General features: G+C 46.3%; 1 protein-coding gene across 2 annotated transcripts in view; it reads right to left on the bottom strand.

Moving 5' to 3' along the window:
* LOC126187797 (colorectal mutant cancer protein) overlaps positions 1–25,980 on the bottom strand; it is a 582,723-nt gene that overhangs the window by 394,129 nt on the left and 162,614 nt on the right. For both annotated transcript variants that reach the window (XM_049929077.1, XM_049929086.1), the window contains exon 2: positions 25,086–25,297. In XM_049929077.1, coding sequence (XP_049785034.1) covers positions 25,086–25,297 — 212 coding nt within the window. The remainder of the gene's footprint in view (positions 1–25,085; positions 25,298–25,980) is intronic.

Genomic DNA, 25,980 nt, shown 5'->3' on the forward strand with positions numbered 1-25,980 from the left:
CCGCCCCCCCCCCCCCTCTCTCCCAAACCAAGAAACCAACTAATAATTAGTTCAACGTAGGATAGTTACTTTTTGTACATCTACAATCATTTTGATAGTAAGGGATGTGTAACATTATAGCATACAGATGTGACTATCGGCAATCTGTTTCCATTACTATATACCATTCAATCTCCTTCCCTCTCCAAGTTCGGACTCCGCTGCTACCCTCAAAGAGTTCCCATGATCCCTCAAACATCTTAGCAGCAAGGTCCTGCGCAGTAAACAGGAACAATGTAGCAGTACGATTAACTAGAGTGTACAGCAAAGTTGGGACAGATAGTTGTCAATGATGTTTGCGTCCAAGAGTGCTTACACAAGGGACAATGAATTTACACTTGCGAGCCAAAACACTGCGACCATCTCGTTAGTGGTGTGCATCCACACTTTTGGAACCCAATAAGGCAACCATTCCGTGCAGTACAGATTCCAGAAGTCGTTGGAAGTTTTTCGGAGGTATATGGCACCTTAAGACTACGGACAGGTCAACCAATTCCCGAAAATTATGGGCTGGTGGACTGTGGGCGCGATATGGCGTTTTACATCCTTGGCGTTTTACATAGGATACCAATTAGGCAGCTTTAGTGGCAAAGACATCAACGCGAGTACCTCATCTAATCTTCAAACCACTGTAACCCGACTGTGGCCTTGTCAGACAGGCAGCTACGCTTTCCTGCTGGAAGAAGTCATCGTCGTCAACGAAGCTGCCACGAAAGCAAAGAGAGCTTAACTGCAGATTTAAACGTAGCCAAAGCGTCACAGACAAACAAGAACTAAACAACGCCAAATTAGGGTAAGGAGGGCTATGAACCAAGAGTCCATCCGATTTGAAAGTGAAATTCTATCTATAGATTTCACAGAAAATCCTAACAAGTTTTCGTCTTACACTAAATCAGTAAACGGGTAGAAGCCATCTGTCCAGATAGTCTGTGACCGTAATGGCATTGAAGGAGAGGATGAGACAAACGACCGAACTACTAAACGTCTTTTTTTACAAAACTGTTTCGCAGAGAAAGATCGCACTGCAGTTCCTCCTTCAAATCGTCGCACGAAGGGCAAAATGAGAGATGTGTAAATATCTGACTAAGTGATGAAAAGCTACTGACATCGCTCAACACAGGAAAGGCCACTGGACCTGAAAGGATACCATTTCGAGTCTGCATAGAATATGCGAAAGAGCTTGCCCCTCCTCTAGCAGCAATGTGCCGTAAGTCTCTAGAGGAGCGAAGCAGGTCATTCCAGTTTTCAAAAGGGGGTTGTCGAGCAGACGCACAAAACTATAGGACTATGTCTCTTAACGACGGTCTGCTGTAGGATTTTGGAACATGTTTTATGCTCGCGTGTGGAGACATTTCTGAAGACCGAAAATGTTCTCTTTACAAATTAACATGGGTTCCGAAAGCGACGATCGTATGAAACCCATCTCGCTCTCTCCGTCACTGCGTCATTGTGCTTCGATTGCTACCACGGACTCAACGGAAGGTCAGGTGAACATCCCCCGAAACAATAACTGTCCTAACTGGCCTGCATGATGGTGCGGTGCAGCCGCTCGCCTGCATAACGTAGTATCCGGCTCCCGACCACTGACCTCGTGAAACAATTATCCAACTTGGCGATACGTTCCCGCAGATGCATGGTCCACGGCACATGATCCTGTACCCAGTGCAGTCGTAACTGACGATGTCGTTGTGCCAATATCGGAACACAACGTTCAGTAACAACTGAACGGTGTGCTCCGAAACACTGACGCCTGCTCCAGCATTGCACTCTGTCGTCAGATCCGCCACAGATCGCCGCCTATGAACACTGAAATGACAATGAAGTGCTCCTATTAAATAATATGTACATGACAAGAAATTATTTATCGTTGAACGAAAAATTATTTCTCTGTAGATGGCCGAAAGTGGCTGAAAGAAGTTCGTGAAACACGTTTGGTTTAAAAAAAAAACTATTCTGATGTGACAAAAGTCATGGGATACCACCTAATATCGTGTCGGACGTAGTGCAGCAGCTCGACGTTGCACGGACTCAACACGTCGTTGGAAGACTCCTGCACGAAGATTGAGCCATGCTGCATCTATAGCTGTCCATAATTGCTAAAGAGTTGGGTTGGGGTTGTTTTAGGAAAGGAGACCAGACAGCGAGGTCATCGGTCTCATCGGATTAGGGAAGGACGGGGAAGGAAGTCGGCCGTGCCCTTTCAAAGGAACCATCCCGGCATTTGCATGGAGCGATTTAGGGAAATCACGGAAAACCTAAATCAGCATGGCCGGACGCGGGACTGAACCGTCGTCCTCCCGAATGCGAGTCCAGTGTGCTAGCCACTGCGCCACCTCGCTCGGTGCTAAAGAGCTGTCCGTGCACGTTCCTGTGCACAAACTGGCCTCTCGATTACGTTCCATAAATGTTCGATGGGGTTCATGTCGGTCGGACTATCTGAGTGGCCAAATCATTCGCTCTTATTGTCCAGAATGTTCTTCAAACCAGTCGCGAACAATTGTGATCCAGTGGCATGGAGCACTGTCATTCTATCGTTGTTTGGGAACATGATGGCTGCAAATGGTCTACAAGTATCCGAACTTAACCATTTCCAATGAATGATCGATTCTGTTGAACTAGAGGACCCAGTCCATTCCCTGTCAACACAGCCTAACCGTTATGAAGCCACCACCAGCTTGCACAATACCTTGTTCACAAGTTGGGTCCATGGCCTCGTGGGGTCTGCGCCAAACTCTAACCCTAACATCAGCTCTTTCCAACAGAAATCGGGACTCATGTCACCAGGCCACGGTTTTCTAGTCGTCTAGCGTTCAACCGATATGGTCACGATCCCAGGAGGGGCGCTGCAAGCGATGTCGGCTGTTAAAGGAACACGGTCGTTTGCTACTATAGCCCACTAAGCGCCAAATTTCGCTGCACTGTCCTAACGGATACGTTAGTCCTACGTCCCACATTGATATATGCTGTTACTTCACGCAGTGTTGCTTGTCTGCTAGCACTGACAACTCTACGCAAACGCCAATGGTCTCGGTTGTTAACTGAAGGCTGTAGACAACTGTGTTGTCCGTGGTGAGAGGTAATGTCTGAAAATTTTATATTCTCGGCACACTCTTGACTGTCTTGAAACGGAATGTCCGATGCGTCTAGCTCCAACTGCTGCTCCGCATTCAAAGTCTGTTAGTTCCCGTGATGCGGCCATAATCACGTCGGAAACATTTTCACATGACTCCTTTGAGTACAAATGAGAGAACCGCCAATGCACTGACCGTTTATACGATACTACCGCCATATGTTAATGTGCATAAGGCTATCCCATGACTCTTGTCACCTTAGTGTAAAATCTGTTCTTGTTCTATTCCAGGGCTTTCTCCTAGGATGGTAGTCGCACGTCAATACATCCATGACGGACAGACTGCGGAATTAGCAGGCGCCAACCGTCGGCTACACAACACCGCCATGCATGCACAGATTATCAATCATAACACAGGCCGGTGTACGCCGCACGTCAACAAACACACATCGACCTGCCAAACTGTTACGCATACAGGCAGGCATACTTCTTCGGGTCGGTACACTAAGTCCACACCGAACTTATCATAGTATTAACTCTAGCGCTCAGCCTACTGTAGTCATCAGACGAGGTACATGGCTCAGCTACTCCGGTGTCTGGGTCATCTTGGGAGCATGTCTGATCTGAGTTTAATTCAACGTCAGATAGCGCTGCCTACCGATAGAGCGACTGGCCGCTTGTAGCGGAAATGGTTGTCATTCCTTCTCCAGAGATGGCGGGACTTTGTGTAGTCTTTTCGCTTCACGCCCAAGATTTCACAAGTTAGCCTGCGGCTGGCTGTTTGGTCAGGTACATAAGTGGATTTCTGGGAGATTATAAATAGGTTATCTGACAGAGAGAGAGAGAGAGAGAGAGAGAGAGAGAGAGAGAGAGAGAGAGAGGGGGGGGGGGGAGGGAGATACCCAAATTGCATTCGGACTGCATTTGATCAACAGTGAGCGTGGGATTCCGTCTAGCAATTAGGAGTCGGAAGGAAGACTGTGGTGGGGATGTGAGTGCTGAATGGTGTGATTAACTGATTAAGAACTTAGACAACCGCACTAAGTGTTCCCTAACAAGCAATAGAGCACGTCCGGCAGATCATCTCAGACAAGCTCGTAGGAAGCCATATATCCAGATCTACAGCGAGGACAGACCCTCGAGCACTGCTTGCCTACTACTGACAGATGGTGAGACCATTCCACAGCATTACCAGCCACTGTAAGGAACCTAATGGAGCTAATGGTGAGGGAAGAATGACGTTACGTATCTTGAACAGTTGAACGAATTAAGTCAGCAAGAAAAGGAAAGTTTACAGAACTACGTGCGTTTGGGAGGGACGAATCAAGCCCTCTCACCGCTCTTTTGTAAGAAAACAGAAAAACAGATCCAAACCTAGAATTATAATTATGTTGCTAATTCATCGCTGATAAACATCGAATGTACCAGAACTCTTTCGATATAATAAAGTCGCCTAGTCCTTAAAGGACTGTACCTGAAAGCACGAGAGCTTGCTGTGAATAGCCGGCCGTTGTGGCAGTGCGGTTCTAGGCGCTATAGTCTGGAACCGCGTGACCGCTGCGGTCGCAGGTTCGAATCCTGCCTCGGGCATGGATGTGTGTGATGTCCTTAGGTTAGTTAGGTTTAAGTAGTACTAAGTTCTAGGGGACTGATGACCTCAGCAGTTAAGTCCCATAGTGCTGAGAGCCATTTGAACCATTTTTTTCCTGTGAATAATATCATATCATTAAATCTACAATAATTAAAGAAACGTACACATAATTTAATTTGTCATATGACTCTTAGTTTAGATATATTAGAACTTTATGGTCGAATTTTGTATGTTTAGTCACGTTAGACTGAGCAAGGAGAGCTACTAACAACCTCGTTGGCACAGAAGTCACTGTATCCAAAATTAATAGCATTCGCCACCTATTATTTAATTAAAATACTCAAGACGGCATCCGTTACCCATTTTGAACGCGGCTACTTGGTTAAACGCTCTCCTCCACGACGCACAGTAGGCGTCACCCTGAATACCTTTACAACGGCTCCTCCCAAGTCCATGGGGCGTATAGAGGAGTCGACGTCATCGTCTCTAAAGAGCTGGCAGCATGCACACTCAAGCACGCATAAGCTAGAACGCTTGCACAAGTATGCATAATCGAAGTTCGATCAAGCATCAAGCTGCTTTTACAATCCCTATACTTGCGCAGATTTATCTTGCACACGTTCTAGCATGCTTGGGCACGCACGATTGAGCATGCAGTTACGTGTGTAAGCCGCCTTTGGCAGTATCCCGCTTTCTGGAAAGCGAGCTGATAAAACTACCACCGCACCTCGCTTCCCTCTCACTCTGTGGCTACGCTTCGACCCGCCCTTATTCGACAAATGAGATGGACTGATAGACTGAGACTCGTTACCGCAGCACGTCCATCTTTGTCTGCGTTCCGATACAGACAAAGCAAGCGTTGCCAGGTCGACGAAGTTAAGTATTCCCCTGCCAATTAAGCCATGTTTCAGAGTTATTAATTTCATCAACTGCACTGCCACTTTATTCGTAGTAATTCACCGCCGACGACGCTGCAGCAACGCTCGACGCCGCCGGTTCCTATACAGAACTCGCGGCCAAGTGAAGACCGCATGTCGGGAGTTCCGTCTCCACAAAAGTCCTCAGTCCTGCTATGCCTCATGGCTCTTTCCAACCATTTATCTATACTTCAGCCTTGGCAGTTAGCCTCACAGTGTGTTGAAGTGTGTTCTTCAAGTCAGTAGTAGTATAGGGTCAGAGGCACTGATTGCTGTGCTCGCTACCTTACTTGTGATAGGGACAAGCCTATTTTAAATTGTTAACTGAAATTTTGTGTTAACGATTTCCGTTAATCATAATGAAGCAGTACATGTTCCGTTCACTGAAAAGCACTGTTATTTGTCAGTGATTTACTTTTCGTGTAATTCTTATCATTATTGACCAACTTAGTATGCTAAACCAGCTATCGTCGATCTCCCTTGTTTTCTGCTGTGCAATTATCCCAGCGACGGTCATATAAACAAACGAAGACCGTCCGAACAGGCCGTGAAGGCGCAGCGGTACCGATCGGCCGCCGTGTCATCCTCAGCCCTTAGGCATCACCGGAATTGGGACACGGAGGGGCATGTCGTTAGCACACAGCGACGGCCGTATGCTGGAATGAAACCCCCGTGCCTGCAAGTTAAGAGATGGTTCCTACTGCCAACTGCCAGCACTTTTATCAAATAATCACAGCCGCCAGCTGACCTAGGGCTTAGGTAACAATAGCGACAGTCATTCAAACAATAGCCAGTGCAACAGTAGTTCACACGACACACTACACTTTATACTTACAAGGAGAGAGGTTGGCTAGCGAGTACTTCACAGTGAAAAATGCAAGTACAGGATGGTTATAACTAAACCTCTACTTGAGCCAATGTAGAGGGAAAAATTATTTACCTTATGGGTACTCAGTTTTGTATCCCGCCTGGAAGGCGGCGCGTGGGTCTGCTTTGAAAACTGGAAGGTTGGCCGAATGACGGGAGCGAGTAGGAGCATGAGAGGTAAAACACTTCGGCACAGCGTGTAAAATTATAGATGTTTACTATAGGCAAAAACCAAGTCCATAAATAGTTACATAACTTTGAAATGATGGGCACGTAGGTGCGAAGTCTTAGACCCGTCGTAAGTAGTGCAAGGTCTCTATATGAAACGAAGTGTCCCGGCCGTCTGCTCTTGATTAAATGGGTAGAATCTGCAGCGGCGCTCGTAGAGCTGAAAGCGCCTGCTAGAGGGCGCTGTCGTCGGTGTCGGTGTCTTACTGCCAACCTATGAACTTGCACCTAAGCCATTGAATCGTAGCTATCGATACCACACTCAGCTTCATAGAAATGACGTTCAGACCATGTGCTGCAGAATTAGCGCTGTTATAGTGTTAGTGTCATGACTTGCCGTTAGGCGCCGGTGCTGGCACGCCGACGTATAACTGAAACAAGCATCAGAGTGCATTGCATCTGCCGACAGTCCACATGGGACCGTAAAAGGTGAGCAGGACTTTGTTCAAAAAGCTGTTTTATCAAGACAACACGAATAATGTTGCTGCTCTTCGCGAGTATCGGAGTATTAAAGGAATGCCGATAAGTGCTCTGTCCGCACTGGGATTGAATAACATCATTCGTTCGATTAACTGGTGATTTGTGGACTGCTTCTGGGAGAGACCGATGACCAGTTGCGCCACAAATTGTTGAAGTTATTGTTGCCGTGGCTGAGAATGCTGGACGCATTGGGTGCTCTTCAAGCAATGCACGCGCTGTGTTACGACAGCTCATTATTCCATCGGCCAGCGTTCGAAATGTTCTGCGAGCAATTGTGAAATCGTATCTGTTGCAGTTTCCAGGCTGTCGTAGACGTGTTCCTTTCACTGGTTTATTCGTTATTTCTCTTTCGTACGCCTTATACATGTTTCCACAAAGTTTCATTGTCGTTCGATCACCCGTTCTTCATGAGGGGCCTAAAGAAGCGAAAGTTTAATTATATGTGTAGTAACCAAGTGATACACGAAACCAATCCATGTATCACAAATATAGATTTATTCATAAACTTCCGAACAATAACGGAAATACGCCTCTCGTGACTCCACATGTAACAGGACAAAAGAATCATGCAGAAGGTGCAACACAAGCGAGACACAGAACAACTGATGTGAGCCGTACAAACTAAAAGAACACAGTGAGGATGAGTGAGCGCTGCTCCGCGCGTATACAGGGGCGAGTCGCCGATACACGACGCGGCGGAGACCGTGCCGTGTGCACGCTTCCTGCAGACGGCCTCTAGTGCCGGCCCGCGCTGATACGGTAGGCGGTTGATGTAAGCACACGCGCGCGGCAACACTACACCCGGCACTCTCACACGCACTAGTAGCGGGATACGGCAATAACCGCCCTGTGTCTGCCGTAAAAAGTTAAAAATAGAAAAGAAAGCTTTACACAGCTTAACGGAGTTTGCGTATTCCGTCCTCAGCGTCGGCCGGCCACTGTGGCAGAGCGGTTCTAGGCGCTTCAGTCCAGAAGCGCACTGCTGCTACGGTCGTAGGTTCGAATCCGGCCTCGGGCCTGGATGTGTGCGATGTCCTTAGGTTAGTTAGGTCCAAGTAGTTCTAAGTCTAAGGTACTGATGACTTCAGATGTTAAGTCCCATAGTGCTTAGACCCATTTGAACCATTTTTTCCTCAGGGTGGAGAGAGGGATAGGTTTTGGAAGCTTGGAAACGAAGGATAAGTTACTCACACTCTCTGTTAAGAGGTAACCAGTTGTGAGGACTTTTTAAGAGTTTGATTCTGGCACATACTTGGAATTTCATCTTCTGACCAGCCTTCCTGTCTACTTGTATGACGGGCTATCAAACCCGATACGCCATTCTGTCAAAAACCGTCGTGAGCATTAAGGCAAATCATTTCACCGTCGGGGGTTGAAGATACCTGTTTGGTAAAAGACCGTCTCCTGCTGCGTGACGGCGTCCGCAACTGTCTGCAGCACATCCTCGTTCGACAGGAATCGTCGATCCTTTAAAGTCTTTTTTAATGGACCGAAAGCGTGATAATCGCATGGGAACAGATCAGAACTACAGGGCGGGTACTCGAGTGTCTGCTACTTGAGTTAGCGTAACTTCTGTGTCACGACAATTGCGATACCGAAACGTGCGCACTTGTGAACAGCAGCAGCCCTTGTTGCGCACCAACCCACAACGGTGGTTTTCGACCACAACGGTGGTTTTCGACAGACATTCTGCCCCATATACTTTCTTCACTATCCGATCGATGTCTACCGGTTTTTGTCCTTCGGCAGCCAAGAAAAGCACAACACCACGTTGGTCCTGTTTGGACACATTTTTTAACAACATCACCATACTTCACGTTTCCACATTTGCCGCACTCACGTCGGGAAGACACGAATGCCTCACTAATCCCTTGCCTCCATGTCGATGCTTATGTACCCGCATGGGAGTCGCGCTACGTTAATTATACGGTGCAGGAACCCACCTCAAACGGAAACTTTTTTGATCGCCCCGTTATGACTCCGTAGGTTTCTCAGTTAAATTTTTCTCTCGATATGCCATATGATACAGCACTTAAAATATTGATCCCATTGTTACAAAAATGAATGAATCGTTACTATTGGTATCACTGCAGCTACAAAGTTAGTATCTATAAATTTTGAGAGTGGGGAGGGGGAGAGTGAGGAAGACCCTAAAACTTATAAAACATTACTCATCAACATATACAATTGCGAAAACATACATGGAAGTGGGTGTGTGAAACTACAGGCACTCTCAACACTCGTGACACCGCATTTAGTACAACGAGAACGGTCGCGATATGGAACACCTCTAAATGATAGGACAAGCGGCTGAACAGCAGCACTGCAACTTTTCTCCACAGACGTACAGCACGCGGCTGGGCTGTGCCGCTTTGTCTGCGAGTAACATCGACCCCGCGCTCGCGCTGCAGTTTTCTGGGCACGCACCACGGAGCCGCATCCCTAGAGGACCAGTCCATCGCCCCTTTCCCAGCCACCGTCCTGGCTACTGCTGATCCTCTTCTCTCACAATCTCCGACAGGCATATCTACAGCTCCGCACGTTATTTATGCTACATGGAGGAACTATTCCCTCATACTACGAGTAACACTATCGACTCTCTACCTCACACCAGTAGAATCGAGCGAGGTGGCTCAGTGGTTAGACATTGGACTCGCATTCGGGAGAACGACGGTTCAAACCCGCGTCCGGCCATCCTGATTTAGGTTTTCCGTGTTTTCCCTAAATCGCTCCAGGCAAATGCCAGGATGGTTCCTTTTAAAGGGCACGGCCGACTTCCTTCCCCGTCCTTCCCTAATCCGATGAGTCCGATGACCTCGCTGTCTGGTCTCCTTCCCCAAAACAACCCCACACCACTAGAGTATGGAGCGAGAAGCAAAAGCCACAAATTTTTCCTTTCGTTTAAGCGGCAGACAATATTCGTGACAGTAGGCTTCTTGATAACATTAAAGTGCATACGAATACAACTGATGTCACAAGCGGCATATTGCAAAAACCTACTCACGGTCGCACGCGAGGGATTCGTACCACAAAAAAGTTACTGATGAATAATCGCTTCAGGTGCTAAAAAGTTCCTTATTTTATTCACCGAAATCTTTCAGATTTCATGTTGAAGCAATCTAGCTGAATATGAAACTGACTTTTCGTAAGTTTACATTACACCATAAGTACAGAAAAAAGAAAAATATAACTTATATTGTGCTACAGTGAAACAAAGTCGAATGACTACGAAAATAAAAAGAAGGGCAGTTTTAAAAGGAAGAACGGTCGTGTCATGATTATAAAAACTATACATTTTGGTTCTTTAAAAGTTTTGGTACGCTTTATCGTTAAAAGGAGTTATATTTTGACATGCTCAAAATTTTAAATTGCATGCTTTAGCATTGATAAGCTGAAGTAGAAGCTTAGTTTTAATGAAATTCTACGATACACTGACAGAACGAAAGTCGTTAGGCGCGTTTCTACATCTGAAAGACGACGTCTATTTCAGCTTCGCGCCAGTTGCATAAGAGTGGCCTCGTAGCACCATTATGAGGACGCAAATCAGATTTGCTTTAAACATACGTTCTACCGGTCGTGAGCGTGAGTTACTTTTGAGATTGGACGTGTTCAACTGATGTTCGTCAAGAATGCCTTTAAGGCGACCAAGACGCTATTATCAATGCCACGCTGAGTTTGAAAGAGGTCCTGTAATAGGGCTACGAGAAGCTGGGTTCCTTCTGCGATACTGCAGGAAGACTTGGCCAGTGGACATGACTGCTGGCAGCGGTGGTCACGGGAAGGTAAAGTCGTATGAAGACCGGGCTCCGGACGGTCACGTGTTATTATCGAGAGGGAAGACTATCGTGTTCGGCATTTGTATCTGACAGAATGGCGAAACCCTATCGTGGTATATACAGACAGCCAGTATTGGCAATAGACCGCAACACCTCTGCTGCCTCCATCGCTTCGCGCAACGAAAATGCGAGCTCGGAATAGGACAGGGAGTAGCAAATGCTGCTATGAAGCCGCCTTCTCCATGCTCTGTGTAGTGTTTGGCACAGCGTACAGTGATTAGCCAAAACATTATGATCACTGACCACCGCGGGATTGAAGCCGCCTGGAGACGCAGCGGACACGTATTGCAGTACAGGAAGTACGGGGTGGCTCAAATGGTTCAAATGGCTCTGAGCACTATGCGACTTAACTTCTGAGGTCATCAGTCGCCTAGAACTTAGAACTAATTAAACCTAACTAACCTAAGGACATCAAACACATCCATGCCCGAGGCAGGATTCGAACCTGCGACCGCAGCGGTCGCTCGGCTCCAGACTGTAGAGCCTAGAACCGCACGGCCACTCCCGCCGGCAAGTACGGGGTGGTTATAATTACAATTCAGCTTCTCGAGAAGTCCTTTCACGGATATTCTAATGCGTTAATCCAGAACCGAATTACGCTGGAAAAGATTAGTTCCAATTTTGGCAACCGGGAGCGAATTTGCCGCTATACAGCATCTTGTCGACGTCTCTGGTGCTCATATTGAACAAAGTGTGTAAGCGGCGTTTAATAATGGAATCACCTTTATGCCTTTCTCGTTTGTTTGACCTCTTCTGCTCACATCCTTTTACTAATCCATTACATAGGGCAAGATATCTATGTATCTTTCTTGCATTTTCTGAGCAAGATCTGCACCTTGTGGCCAAAATGGGAACTAATTTTTTTTTCAGCGTGCATTGTTTCGGCATTACCGTATTAGAATATCTACCACGTTTTGCCGACATACGATAATTACAGTCCACACTGGACCTCTTTGAGTAGTTGCACTTTAAGTGAGGCGTTCTCTGGAACAAATGGTTCAAATGGCTCTGAGCACTATGGGACTTAACTTCTGAGGTCATCAGTCTCCTAGAACTCAGAACTACTTAAACTTAACTAACCCAAGGACATCACACACACCTATGCCCGAGGCACGATTCGAACCTGCGACCGCAGCGGTCGCGCGGGTCCAGACTGTAGCGCCTAGAACCGCTCGACCATCACGGTTCTCTGGAACAACTGCAATCCACATCAGTCAGTACCTCTTACATACTATGCTGTCACATCATATATTCTAAGGGCAGAATATTTCGTTTACATATGACTGCACTTTAGTCCATGTACGACAGTTTGAAATGAATAAAAAATTATTTAAAACATTCGATGCTCCGTATTTCAATATATTTCAGTTAAGTCCTTGTTCCACAGAGAGCCTCAGTTATAACCAACCGAGCAGAGACAAATAGGGAATCTTTGCAGTGACGATTCAGGATGCAAATGGGTAAATTCACCGACATCATGCTAGTGTCGTGGCATCTATGAGCAGTTTTGGCGAACGGCGAAACCATGATCATGCGATAAGACGTTGGATGTCCATGCCTCATCGTAGACCATGGAGGTCGAAGGCTACCCCGCTCTTTAAAGCAGGACAGGCGGCTGTATATGGCGGAGCACATCGTTCAGTGCACATTCTAGAACATCATGTTCCCAACTTGATGCAATGACATCATCAGTTAAAACGCAGTGGGTACCGGATCACAAAGACTGAATCGCGAACCAATGGAAATGTGTCGTCTCGTGCCAAGAATACACCATGTCGATGGTATTGTCCAGATACATTATCATCCAGGTGAACGACTCCTGGAAACTGCGCAATGGACGCAGGCCGGTGGGGGCAGCGTTTTGTTACGGGGGACATTCACACTGAATTCCACGAGATATGTAGTAGCAAGGCATCACGATGCTTGATGTCTCTCCCGACGGCGATAACATCTTCCAGCAGGATAATCGTCCATATCACAAGGCCAGGATCGTGCTTGAGTGGTTTGAGCAGTACGATTGCCAAATCAAGTTGATGTCTCGGCCACCAAATTTGCCTGGTCTGATGCCGGTGGAAAACATCTGGGACACGTTCCGCGCCCACAAACCACCAGCCTGTAATTTACGGGAATTGCGTAACCTGTGTGCAGACATCTGGTGTCACGTACCACAGGAAACCTACGAACACGTCGCATCCATCCCACGAGGAATCTCGTTTCAAAGGTGGACCAGCACACTATTAAGTACCTGGTTGTAATGTTTTGGTTTATCAGTGTACATGGCGCTTGTTTTAATCTGAGACAACTACATACCTCGAAAAAGACACATCGAGCGAAAAAATGTTCCAGGTGAAATGTTAATGTTAGTAAGGAGGACATCTGTGTGTGCTACAACGGGCCATCTCCAAACGGCATGGGCGGGATCAGCTTTTTATTTTCAAATGGAAACCTCTCAATTTCATTGCTTATTCGGAATCTACGCTAAAAAGATAGTACTGTTTACTCAAACCATTGTTTCTCAATCGTAGTAGGTGGCACAGTAATCTACAAGTATCAAGTGCGCCTGTTTATGCAGATAAGAACGGACGCATTTGAATCTACATTTCATTCAAGAGGTGAATGTAAACCTTTGCGTTGTAACGGTTGATATTTATGTTCGAAATTTACTTCAGTGTTGCAAATTCGATTGTACAGCACAATATGATTAGCCATTTCAAGGTATGGTTAGAAACTACGTTTAGCGTGATCCAGGAACAAACGATGTCAATGTAATAGTTTCCTGTTTCCATCGGAATGCTTTATTTCGGTGTGTCCCCTTGTCCCTCACCACTGGACTGCTTGCTTTCAGTGGGTATCAATGGGAGGTGCGACTGTCACTATCACTTCATGTACCTTTTACCTTATTACATTGGTTGTGATTTGTATTTCGCTGGAGCCGCGTAGCGACCAGCACGACAGTTATGGCGGCTGGATGGTAACACGTGCCGAAATCAGTCATCGTGATGGTGGGGTTCGTGGGGGCCACCGAAATCAACCATTCCGATGGTTTGGGGACTCACCACAATGAACCCCGTAGGAACAGAAGGCTACGTTACCATACAAGTAGCCTACTTGCCAGAAATGTCAAAGTCTAACCATATTATTTGTACTGTATGTTTGTAACATTCATGCAGACCCTAACGTTTGAAGAACAGTATGAAGCGTCAGACCACAAAGGTTTACATTTACATCATAAATGGAAACACAATCAAATGCGTCCATTCTCAACTGTAAAAAACACACATTCGATATCCTCGATTACAAAGCAGTATACCACGAGTGAGAAATAATGGTTCGAGTATGCAATAAAAATGGGACGGGGACGGAGGCGTCCCTTTTTAAAATGCAAAGTTGATGCTACCTATGTAGGAGGAGTGTTCAGGAGCTGAGCAGTTGTAGCACAGACACATGACCCCGTAATTAATATCAGCTTTTCATCTAGGACGTTTTTTTCCTACGGTGCGTTGCGTTCGAGATATTTAATTGTCTCAAGTTAAAACAAACTCTTTGTATATGTGTAATAGGTGAGGGGCTGCACAATCCTTCTTAGCGGCGCCTTCGTCCATTGTGATTTCGGAGAAGCAGCGACCGATAGCTATGGAATTTTTTAAATAATTTGATACAACTATGGGTGCGAATATTTTAATTAACGAAGGTATGCACCTATGCATTCCACAATTTTCCAGTTTGCTTTTTAACGCCGCATTTTAAATTTCCGTTTGGAAGAATTTATCGGATTCTCGCACGCTTTTATCGATACCCGATGCCCACTGACGTCATAATGAAGCTCACCCACGAGAATATTACCAGTGGGCGTGGCAAAGATGTACAGCGTGAATTACATACAACAGTAGAGCTAGTCGTTAAAATTAAAGCAATAGTTACGTAAAACTCCTGGCTCATGTATGTAAGGAAAAACACTGTAAAACGAACCCACAGCCGGTTCCCTTTACCACTACTGGTTGTGCTTTTAATCGCATCGATGGTTACGGATGTTCTTGACTTTTTCCCAAACAGCAATCGCTGAGTAATAAATGATTCCATCACGCGGCTCTCTGGCACTGACAACTACTACTAGAAACTGACGATGCGAAAGCGGCCGTAATTTCTGGCGTCACCAACTACCGTCAATCAGCACACTGTTTAGCAGCATTAATAAACATACTCTAAAGTTAATCCAAACTTCATTGTACGGGTCGCATGCTGTGGTGATGCGCTAATTCGGCAAGCAGTATTTTGTCCTGCATTCCGTCAGGTAGGCAGTGTCACAGGAACAGCTGTTCTTCAGCAACGGCTTCACAGCAACCACCACACAGACGAATATATAAATTTATTATTATGTACGGGAGTAAGTACCCTCTGTCTGCACTGGACACGGGAAAGTAAGCAGGAAAGTCTACTTGTTCAATAAAATGGATGAAGAGGAGGTTACCTTGCCAACTGACCAAAATTGTTAAGAACTTTTCGTCTTATGTAAAGTCGGTAAGCGGATCGAAATAATCTGTCCAGTCGCTCAATGAGCATAATACTTAACAAAAATCTACGGTGACAGAAGGCCGACATACTGAACGCGGCCTTCCGGAGCAGTTTCACCGCAGAAAATCGTTATTACATTTAAGTGACCACCGCCTATGTTCGACGTCAACGTGCAATAACCACTCACAGACGGCGGGTGGCAGCACTGGCATTCCGAGGGTATATAAAGCTTCCCGGAGAGACGTGGAAAACAGTGCAGTAGGTGTCGTAAAGCGGAAACGGAGATTCGTCTGACACCAAAAACGTCATGGTCGTTGGCTTTCGGGCCATGGATGGAAGCATTTCCGAAACGACTAAGTTTGTAAACTGTTTGCGTGTCGCCGTGGTTAAAGTACACCCTGCATGGCAAAATGGCATTATCTAAACCGGCGCCGAGGGCATTGTGGTGCACCATGGGCCACGGGCCATGAACGACAGAAGTGAACGACGGGCGAATAAACATGTACTGTTGAGCAACTGAAGGCCCATATAAAACAATGGGCTACCAACAGTGTGTCCTCAACGACTGTTCAGCGCACGTTGTTACGTATGGGCCTTCGCAGCTGCCGCCTGGTTCAAGCACCCATGCTGACTGCTGTTCATCGGCGACGAAGAATGGAAATTTCACGATAACACCGCAACTAGACGACCATGAGTGGCGGCAGGTGAGCTTTACAGGTAAATCACGTTTGTTCGCTCCATAGGACAGACTGCCGTTGGTGTGCACAGCATGAAACATGAGAAATCAAACACCGTGCAACCAGCAGCGCGCGTTATGGTCTGGGGAATGTTGTCGTGGCACTTCCTGGGTGATCCCGTCATTCTGGAGACACTATGGATCAACGCAAGTGTGCATTTATCCGTGGGATTTGTTTTCCTCGCCACGATGACATCTACCAGCAGGGCAATGCAACGTGTGACTTGGTTCGCAGTGCACGTCCGTTGTCCGTCGAGGACCAAGATGAGTTTACAATACTCCCCTGACCACCAAACTCCCCGGTCTTAATGCAAATCGAGAGCCTGTGAGACCACCTTGATCGGGCTGTTTCGCCACGGATAACCGAGAAACCTAGCGCAGCTGTTGGCATGGTTCCACATCCATGTCGGTACCTTCCAGAAGCTCAATGACTGTCTTCGTCCACTTCTCGCGCTGCAAGAGGTGGTTATTCACGTGGCCATACTAATGTGACTGGACCGTGTATTACTTCACCCCACAAATGTATCGCAACGTGACTGCGACGAGAAAATCGGAGGAATCAGAGCTCATACGGAAGTTTATCGACAGTTGTTCTTTTTGTATCCCGCCTGCAAGGCGGCGCGTGGGTCTGCTCCTGTAAATGGAATGTGTAGGCCGAATGTAGGAGGTAAGCAGGAGCAGGTGAGGTAAGATTCTCGGTACAGCTTTTTACGTGAAAGTACATTATTAGTCAATGACAAACGTAACTTTACAACTGAAGAGCCCGTAGGTGCAAAACCGTATTCCCGTCGTAAATAGTACATAGTCTCAATAGCAAGCTGAGGTTGAAGCGATGTTTCCAGGCCGTCTGCTCTTGATGAAATGGGGAAGAATCTGGAGCGGAGCTCGTAGATCTGGACAGCGCCTGCTAGAGGGCGCTGTCGTCGGTGTCGGTGTCGTAGTGCCAACCTACGCCGTGGCATCGTAGCTATCGGTACCACAGTTCTTCCCACGCACCATCAGCGATTGGAACAGGAACCGCGAATGGGACAGGAAAAAGAGGATTCAAATGGCTCTAAGCACTGTGGGACTTAACATATGAGGTCATCAGTCCCCTAGACTTAGAACTACTTAAACCTAACTAACCTAAGAACATCACACACATCCATGCCCGAGGCAGGATTCGAACCTGCGACCGTAGCAGCAGCACGGTTCCGGACTGAAACGCCTAGAACCGCTCGGTCACAGCGGCCGGCGAAAAAGGGGGATAATGACAGCGACCTCCGTATGGTGGCTTATGGAGTACAGATGTGGATATAGATCTCATTTCTCACAGTGGAATTAGACTCATTTGGTCTTGGTAGTGAAGATAAGTCGAAGTATGATTTAAGTTCAAACGAATAGTCGACCACGCTCTACAATGATGTGCAGTTATCAGAACAGTTGAAGATGGTACAGGTCCCCTTGTATACGTAGAAAGCTTCTTAAGACACAACTTCTGTTGCACTGTAGGTACAAAAGAAAGCATAAATTCGTACACAAGCAGGTGTTGATCCCAACCCACTCGGCTTTGCAGAAAGGCAATATGTGACGCCTTAAATAATTACTGCAGCAAAATATAATCACAAGATCTGTCCCAAACCGCACAGAAATTTTGGTCATATATCAGGGCTACCAGTGGTATCAAAATCAATGCCCAGTTACTTGTAGACGGGGCAGGAACGTCAACAGAAAAAATCGAAACAAAAGACGAAATGTTGAATTACGTCTTCAAATGTCCCTTCATAAAAGAAACTGAAGCAAAGTTGTCATCATTCAATAGTCATACAGATGCTACCATGGTTCACTTAAATTCGGTATAAGCACTGTTGTAAATGTCAAAAACTTCAGGTTCGTGAACAGCACAAAAGTTATGGAAGGAGGAGCACAGTTTAACGTACAGTGTAAAGAGGCGCCATGAGACAGACACCACAGCTCAGTTTGTAGAGAATTGTAAAATATTAAATGTGGCAGTTTCGAAGGAACCATCGCAGCATCATATGAAACTATTAAAGAAAATCAAGGACAACCTACATCTGTCTGGCCGGACGAGAGCTGAAACCGGCTTATTCATTTTATGAGCAGGTTAATGAAAACAGTCTCATTTATCCTGACGCACGAAATGCAGCATTCGCCAGCGTCGCACTTCGCAACGAGAGTATCACCGTTGAAAGCGACTAAACCTGAATCCAAAGGGATAGCAATGTCCATACAACAAGCACGCAAAAAAATACTACCGTATTTCGAACGATACCAGTTTTTTTATGTAAATTGTGGAAGACAAGCGGGGAGGGGAGGGGGGGAATCGAAAGCTGTTCAAGACGAGTGCTAACTCGTATGTTTGCACAATCCCCGTTCAGTAACTACTTGATAAAAATGAATTTTTTTATTCCAGTATTCTAGACGAAAATGTTAGTACAGTATTTCAGTATTGCCTCTGTAACAACTCGTCGGTTTTAATGTTAAGAGTTTCCTTTTAATTTTACGATGCCGTCCAACTGTGCGAAGAGCGCTAAAACTTCTCGTGCAAGCGTATGAATGTAACTGCATTGTTGGTCCAACACTCGTTTAACCTTTTCTCTCCATATTTCGTGAGAACAGCTTAATCGCAGAGAAAGCGGTTCGCGAAAATGCGGGCAGGTCTTACGCTGGAAACGCCGTTAGGCCGTCCCCTTAAAAGTGGATCGATGGCCAAAGTGGAACTTAAAGCCGTCGCGGGGCGGGAATAATGTAAGGAGCGCACCATTGTCCTCGCTGCCGGGCAGCGGGCGGGCGGGCGGGCGCCCCGTGCTGTGCCGTGCTGTGCCGTGCCCTGCTCTGCTCTGCTGTACCGCCCCACCGCCTGGCCGCGGCAGCTCCTCGCTTTGAGCTTTCCTTCACAATTACGTCCTTTACCTCCAACTCTTTCTTCCGCGCGCGCTCGCTTTCCACATAAAGTACAATTCAAGTTTAATTAGAGGTAGAAAGAAAATCTCACTCGTCACATTTCTATTTCTTCTGAGGCAAACTCAGCTTTACCCGACGAAATGGTTACTATCACGTCTTTCTGAAACCGGAAGCTTTGCTTAAATGTGTTTCTCATTGTACGCCGTCCAATTACAGAGTGGACTGGATAAAAGACACTTGTAACCTGCTCCTTTTGAAATTGCTTTCTCTAACAAAATCACGTCTCGTCTTTCGTATTCAAATGGAGCGAAAAAACCGAAACTATTCTCCTGTAATCTGCCGATCGTAGGACCGTTGAACTAGCAATACACGTAAAAAAAGTTGAAGCACTCAACACCTTTTTACGCCATGTAAATGGTCAGACTCTGATACGATACAGCATCTTGACGAAGTGGGTCACTACACTTGGGTCTTATCTGGTAATAATCAGGCAGAATCCGATCGTGTAGGTCTGTACTTTCCGCACTATATCTAAATCTACAGCTGGCAGAACGACTGCGTCAACAGTAAAACAGACTGGTGAGTATACCAACCTTTCCCGTGCATTCGAGAACGACTAGGTCTAGGTCATGTGAACTGCAGTCAGGGAATGGTATATAGCCTAACGGACATGGCCCATGTCCGGTTTACCCGTACAGGTTCAACAGGAGAAACAATGACATATGTCAGTGTGGTCATACGGGAACAGCAGACCACATTATCTTTAACTGTGACGCCAGTAATGGAGTTAGGGAACCAATAGTGACTAACCAACGACTACATGAACTTTTGAGAAATTAAGAATGGTGTACAAGGATACACAAAATGAGAATTATACGAATAACTTCAGCTGCTGACGGGCGATGAACTATATCAACGGGGACGGGTGAAAATGTGTGGCCTGACCGGGACCCGAACCCGGGATCTCCTGCTTACATGGCAGACGCTCTATCCATCTGAGCCACCGAGGGCACAGAGGATAGTGCGACTGCAGGGACTACCTCGCGCACGTCTCCAGCGAGACACACATTCTAACCTCATATGTTAACACATTACATTCGTAGTGTCCCACCCGAACACAGTCATCACTTGTGAAAGACATTCTTACCAAGTCCCGTAAGAGTTGGGGAATATGTGTGCATCCGCACAGAAGAAGAAGGTGATGGCCGGTATTGCCAGAACTATATACTTATATGGATATGGTGTCTGTTCTTTGGGACATGTCCGAAAGGTATAAGGATAGACAATGTTGCTAACACCATTTCTCTGTGTGAAAAAGACAAATAAGCCAGGATACGGCAATTATAAAATCCCCCCTATCTCGCGCAACATCACCAATAGGATCGTCAATGCGAGTAACGATGTGCCACCGAGTGCACATACTGTTGCGAAAGGTGTCAAAGCGAGAGTTGGGTTACAGAATGTGCGTGTGCAACGAAGATCACATCGACACACTTGGCAGAGCCCGCAGTACATCAGCCCCACGTCGTCACAGCGTCCAGTTCCACCTCGGCGACGGTGAAGAGGAGAAGCGCGTCGGAAAGTGGTGCATAATCATAACGTGTAACACAGTGGTGTAAACAGTCTCGACACATTTCCGAGACTGTTTTCAAAAACACAATAAAATAAAAAAGTGATTGTTACGACAAAGATACAACAATAATGTGCTCTGACGCCTTTCCGAAGCATCTACACGTTTAAAAAGGGCAGTCAGGTAACAACTGAATGGTCCCAGATATCGAGTCGAGGTTTCCGGCAAACTGTAGTACGCTAAGGGCATGTACTTTTGTATGTAATAAAGAATCTCAACCCAACACTTGTATCTATCGAGACATTGAAGCAAGTACGATTTCTTTTAAATAGAAGGATATTCTTTCTTAATGGCATTCGAAAGAGCGTGAGAAGATAAGTACAGCGATATAATGCTTGCTAATTTTGAGGTTGAAACTCTTCGCAAAAGAATCCAAGAAAATTCTTAAACTGAAAAGCAAGTCGGCCGAAACCGGCTATTGCGTTGTCAATGCGCTCACGCCAGGCTACGTCGGTGTATCAAACCTTTAGGCTGTTTACTTGTGTGCACTGCACAACTAGCAGGAAATGTGTTTTATGTTTGCCTCGGTAGCTGCGCGGTCAGCGCGGCGGATTGCTAACCGAAGTGGCCGGGTTCGATTCCCAAGTAGGTCGGCGATTTGCTCCTCTCGGGGCTGTGTGCTGTGCTGTCCTCAAGTTCGTATCACCAGAAATGACATTTGTTGAGATGGTTACATCGGCATGTCCTGAAAACCTGTAATTTAATATTTAAAAACTGTGTCGTTTATTGGTACGTCATTTCTGCTCTGTCGTACGGAGGTGACTAATTTTAATTTCTGCTGGCATGTATTCGAATTAAATCAGGTGATGCTGAAGGAATTAGATTAGGAAATGAAACACTAAAAGTAGTAGATGCGTTTTGCTATGTCGGCAGCAAAATACCTTTTAAGAGCCGAAGAAGAGAGCAGACTGGTTATAGCACAAAAGCATTTCTGCATAAGCGGAACTTAACAGTTATAATAAATTTTGGAAAACAGAGTCATTAATAAAATGGCAATGAATCTAAGCGTGGAAAAAAGAAATTCGTGGCACAACTTGACTAAGAGAAAGGATCGGTTGACAGGACATATTCTGAGGCATCAACAAATCTTGTTTGGTACTGGATGGAGGTGTGCGGGGCAAAAACTGTAGAGATTACCCAAAGCTCTAATACAATACATACGTTCAAATGGACAGAGTTTCAATATTTATTCCGAGATGAAGAGGCTTGTAAAGAATAAATTAGCATAGATAGTCGCATCAGATCAGTCTTCGGACTGACGACGGTGACATCAATAACAAAAACAACGTTACATCGAACTTACACTGAATGATCGAAACTACAGAATAAAAATGTACAGGGCTATTACAAATGATTGAAGCGATTTCATAAATTCACTGTAGCTCCATTCATTGACATATGGTCACGACACACTACAGATACGTAGAAAAACTCATAAAGTTTTGTTCGGCTGAAGCCGCACTTCAGGTTTCTGCTGTCAGAGCGCTCGAGAGCGCAGTGAGACAAAATGGCGACAGGAGCCGAGAAAGCGTATGTCGTGCTTGAAATGCAATCACATCAGTCAGTCATAACAGTGCAACGACACTTCAGGACGAAGTTCAACAAAGATCCACCAACTGCTAACTCCATTCGGCGACGGTATGCGCAGTTTAAAGCTTCTGGATGCCTCTGTAAGGGTAAATCAACGAGCAATAAAGGATGCTCTAAAAAAAGGCGAACCGCATATAGCAATAAATCAAACAGCCATTTATTTAGTGACAGAGAGAGGCCCTCACACCTGTTCGCATACTCTAGCTGATCACAAGTCTCCCGACACCTATTCGTGGACATTAATATAAGGTGTGTCTACCCTTCTCCTTTATGACGGCTTGAACTCTGCTCGGGACAATTTTAATTAGATTTCTGAGTGTATGTGAAGAAATGGCAGCCCATTCTTGCTCAAGAGCTGAAACCAAAGTAGGCAGTGATGTTGGAGGCTGCGGTCTGGAACGAAGTCGACGATCTAACTCATCCCAAAGGTTTTCGACTGGGTTCAGGTCGGAATTCCGGGTAGGCTAGTCTGTTTGAGGAACGTTACTGTCCACAAACCAATGCCTCACAGATGATCCTTTACGACAGGTTGCTCTGTCACGCCGATACAAACAATCATCGCCTCCGAAGTGCTTGTCTACTGTACGCAATACATAATGGTGTAAGATGTGTTCATATCCTTCCACATTTAGTGTTTTCGCAAATGCAATAAGGGGACCACATCCTAGCAGCGAAAACCATCATCATGCAGTAACATCATATCCACTGTACTTCGTTGCTGTCATTACACATAATGGCAAATAACGTTCTCTAGACATTCGCCAAAGCCTAACACTTCGGTTGGATTGCTACAGGGTACTGCGTGATTCATCACTGCAAATCACTCGTTTCCAGTCGTCCACTCTCCAATGGAGTCCCTCGTTACAGTATCTCAGGCGTCGCTTAATACCGACTACAGAAATGTATGACTTACGGGGAGCTGCTCGCCCATTGTACCCCGTCATTGTGCTAGCTGGATTGCTGGTACCCCTTACGAACTCACGATTTATGCCTTCTGCTTATTACGTGCGATTTTTTACGACCACCATCCGCAATGCTCGACGTGCCCTGTCCGTCAGAACATGTGGTCTGCCTGGTCTTGGTTTAGTTGTGGTTGTTCTTTCATGTTTCCAGTTCACAATCACATCACCAATAGTGGACTTGGGCGGCTTTGAAACAGTCCAAGTATCCCTGATGGATTTGTTAATCTGCTGACACTGAGCTCTTCTAACTGACCCATTCTGCTGTTACAGCTTCTAATTTTTTAAGCCCCATCGTTTCTTCACTGATCTACGCTTCTTGGTGACACGGTAAAGTTTAATTTTCGACACTTTATTGCAATCGGGGAGCACTTTTACGGGGCACAGGTCTGTCTCTCCTCCGAGGGTTTGTTCCTTTATTTTTAGTGTCTTATTTCCAATTTCCTATTCATCTAATGCCTCGCTGACTGTAGCGATGCCAGAGTTCTGCTCAAGTGGTACCTACTCTTAGGATGTGGACAACACAATACTTCCTGCCTCCTTTTATACTTGTCGCGTCATCTGTCATGACATCCGGTGTTCAACTGGGCATTACATAAGCGTGTACGGATGCTTTCAATCAAACAGTGTAGCTAACATGCGGCGCGCTTGTTTGCGGGACAGAGACGTGAGCTTGACGCGCATAGAGACCGTGCGGCGTATCAGCACAATCGGCCTGGTACACCGGCCAGCCGAAGTATGTTCGGCAGGCGGTTTTCGACGTTCTTTTAGACAAATTCTTCGGTAGTCCCCAATATACGCCTCAAACAATACGATACAAAGCCAGGTGGCGCACACGACTTCCGTCCCTTAGGTTAACTGGCGACTGTAAGAACAATTCGCCCACAAAGTTAAAACAAGTAGCCAAAACACGAAACAACCGACCCCGTATGGCAGGCCAACACACACACACACACACACACACACACACACACACACACAGAGAGAGAGAGAGAGAGAGAGAGAGAGAGAGAGAGAGAGGAGGAGGGGGGGGGGGGTAGGAAATACCTTATACATTAAGAAGATGTCAATAATAAACTGAGTGACTATGGGACGAGAAAAGACGTACCGGGTGACTCAGCTGCCCCTACGAGTAGGTTTTATGCAACTCATAACGCCTTCAAAAGCCACGTCCGAGACTGCCGTGTTCTGTCAGCTGATAAGCGCGAACTATTAATTGTACAGAAAAAAAAACTGGAACTTTTTGTAGTAAATTTAATGCAGGTAAATTTTGTAGCGGGATACGTTTTCATTGGAGGCCACGGTTTTTGATTTACCAAAAAAAAAAAAAAAACAACGCGTTTGGAGGTCACTTTTATACGTTTATCTTGAATAATTGGAGAAGTATGGCATCTAGCGAAAATATATCACAATACAAAATTTAACTACATTACATTTCCTACAAAAAGGTCCTGCTCATTTTTTTCTGTAGGGCTAACAGTTTGTACGTAGCGAACGAGCGAGCGAGCGAGCGAGAGAGAGAGAGAGAACGATAATCTAGGAAATGACGTGTTACGGCGTAGCGGGTTGCACAAAACCGATAGGCAGGGGCAGCTGAATCATACTGTGTTACACGGTGACATTTCGAGTCTATTCTGCAACACCATGGAGAATTTTCACTTTCAGAGATCGCGAGCAAAGGTGTACTCGTGATTATTGGTATAGACTATGGGAGCAGAGTACGTACCTAGGCTGTTGTCGCTGCTGGCGGGCAGGTAGTCGCGCGCGCCGGCGGCCGTGTGCCCGCGCAGGGCGTCGATCTCCGGGCGGAGCGCGAGGCGGCGGCGCAGGAACTCCTGGTAGGAGATGCGGCCCTGGTCGTCGGCGCCCAGCTCGCGCATCAGCTCCTCCAGCGAGTCCTCCAGGTTCAGCTCGCGGCACACCGTCAGCAGGTCCTGGCTGCGGGCACACACCACATGCACCACCTGTTAACTGCGTTGCCCAACTACTGACGATGGAGGCATGATTCGTCGGGGCTACCGATTTTGCTAGCCTCTCGCACGATTGTGTGACGTTGTTGAATGTAACTAATGCTGTTTTACTACGATGCGCTTCTCTAGCGTATTCGAGAAATCGAAGTACAAAGTTTTCCGAGCCTGCTGAATACTATACGACAGTGGCAGCAACTTAGCAGCGAAGCTGGCGCAACTCGCAAAGCACAGCTCCGCGTTCTGGCCCTGACGGGTCAACCGGGACGAATGGACCGTCCTGTCATCCTCTGTCGATGGCGTCATTTTTATGCTGTACGGAGGGGCATGGGGTCAGCACACCGCTCTCCCGGTCGTTGTCGACTCTGAAGATCTCAATTGGCCTCACGAGACTGAGTGCGCCCTGTTACAATGAAAAATCCCTGGCAATACCGGCAATAGAATCCCGGTCCTCCGCAAAGCAGTGAGACACGTTGACCACGAAGCAGTGCAAGAGGGCGACCGGTGAGGCAGCAGACCAGACATCTGCCCGAGCTGTGTCCCACAACCGACGCCTTGTTTTAATTTTTTTGCTAATTTTGTATCTCTGCCATGACTCAGCTTTCTTCCTAAAGCAACAATAACAATGACAACCGATAAGATACATTGATAGTG

This window comes from Schistocerca cancellata, chromosome 1 (genome assembly GCF_023864275.1).
Source record: "Schistocerca cancellata isolate TAMUIC-IGC-003103 chromosome 1, iqSchCanc2.1, whole genome shotgun sequence".
Classification (NCBI taxonomy): Eukaryota; Metazoa; Arthropoda; class Insecta; order Orthoptera; family Acrididae; genus Schistocerca; species Schistocerca cancellata.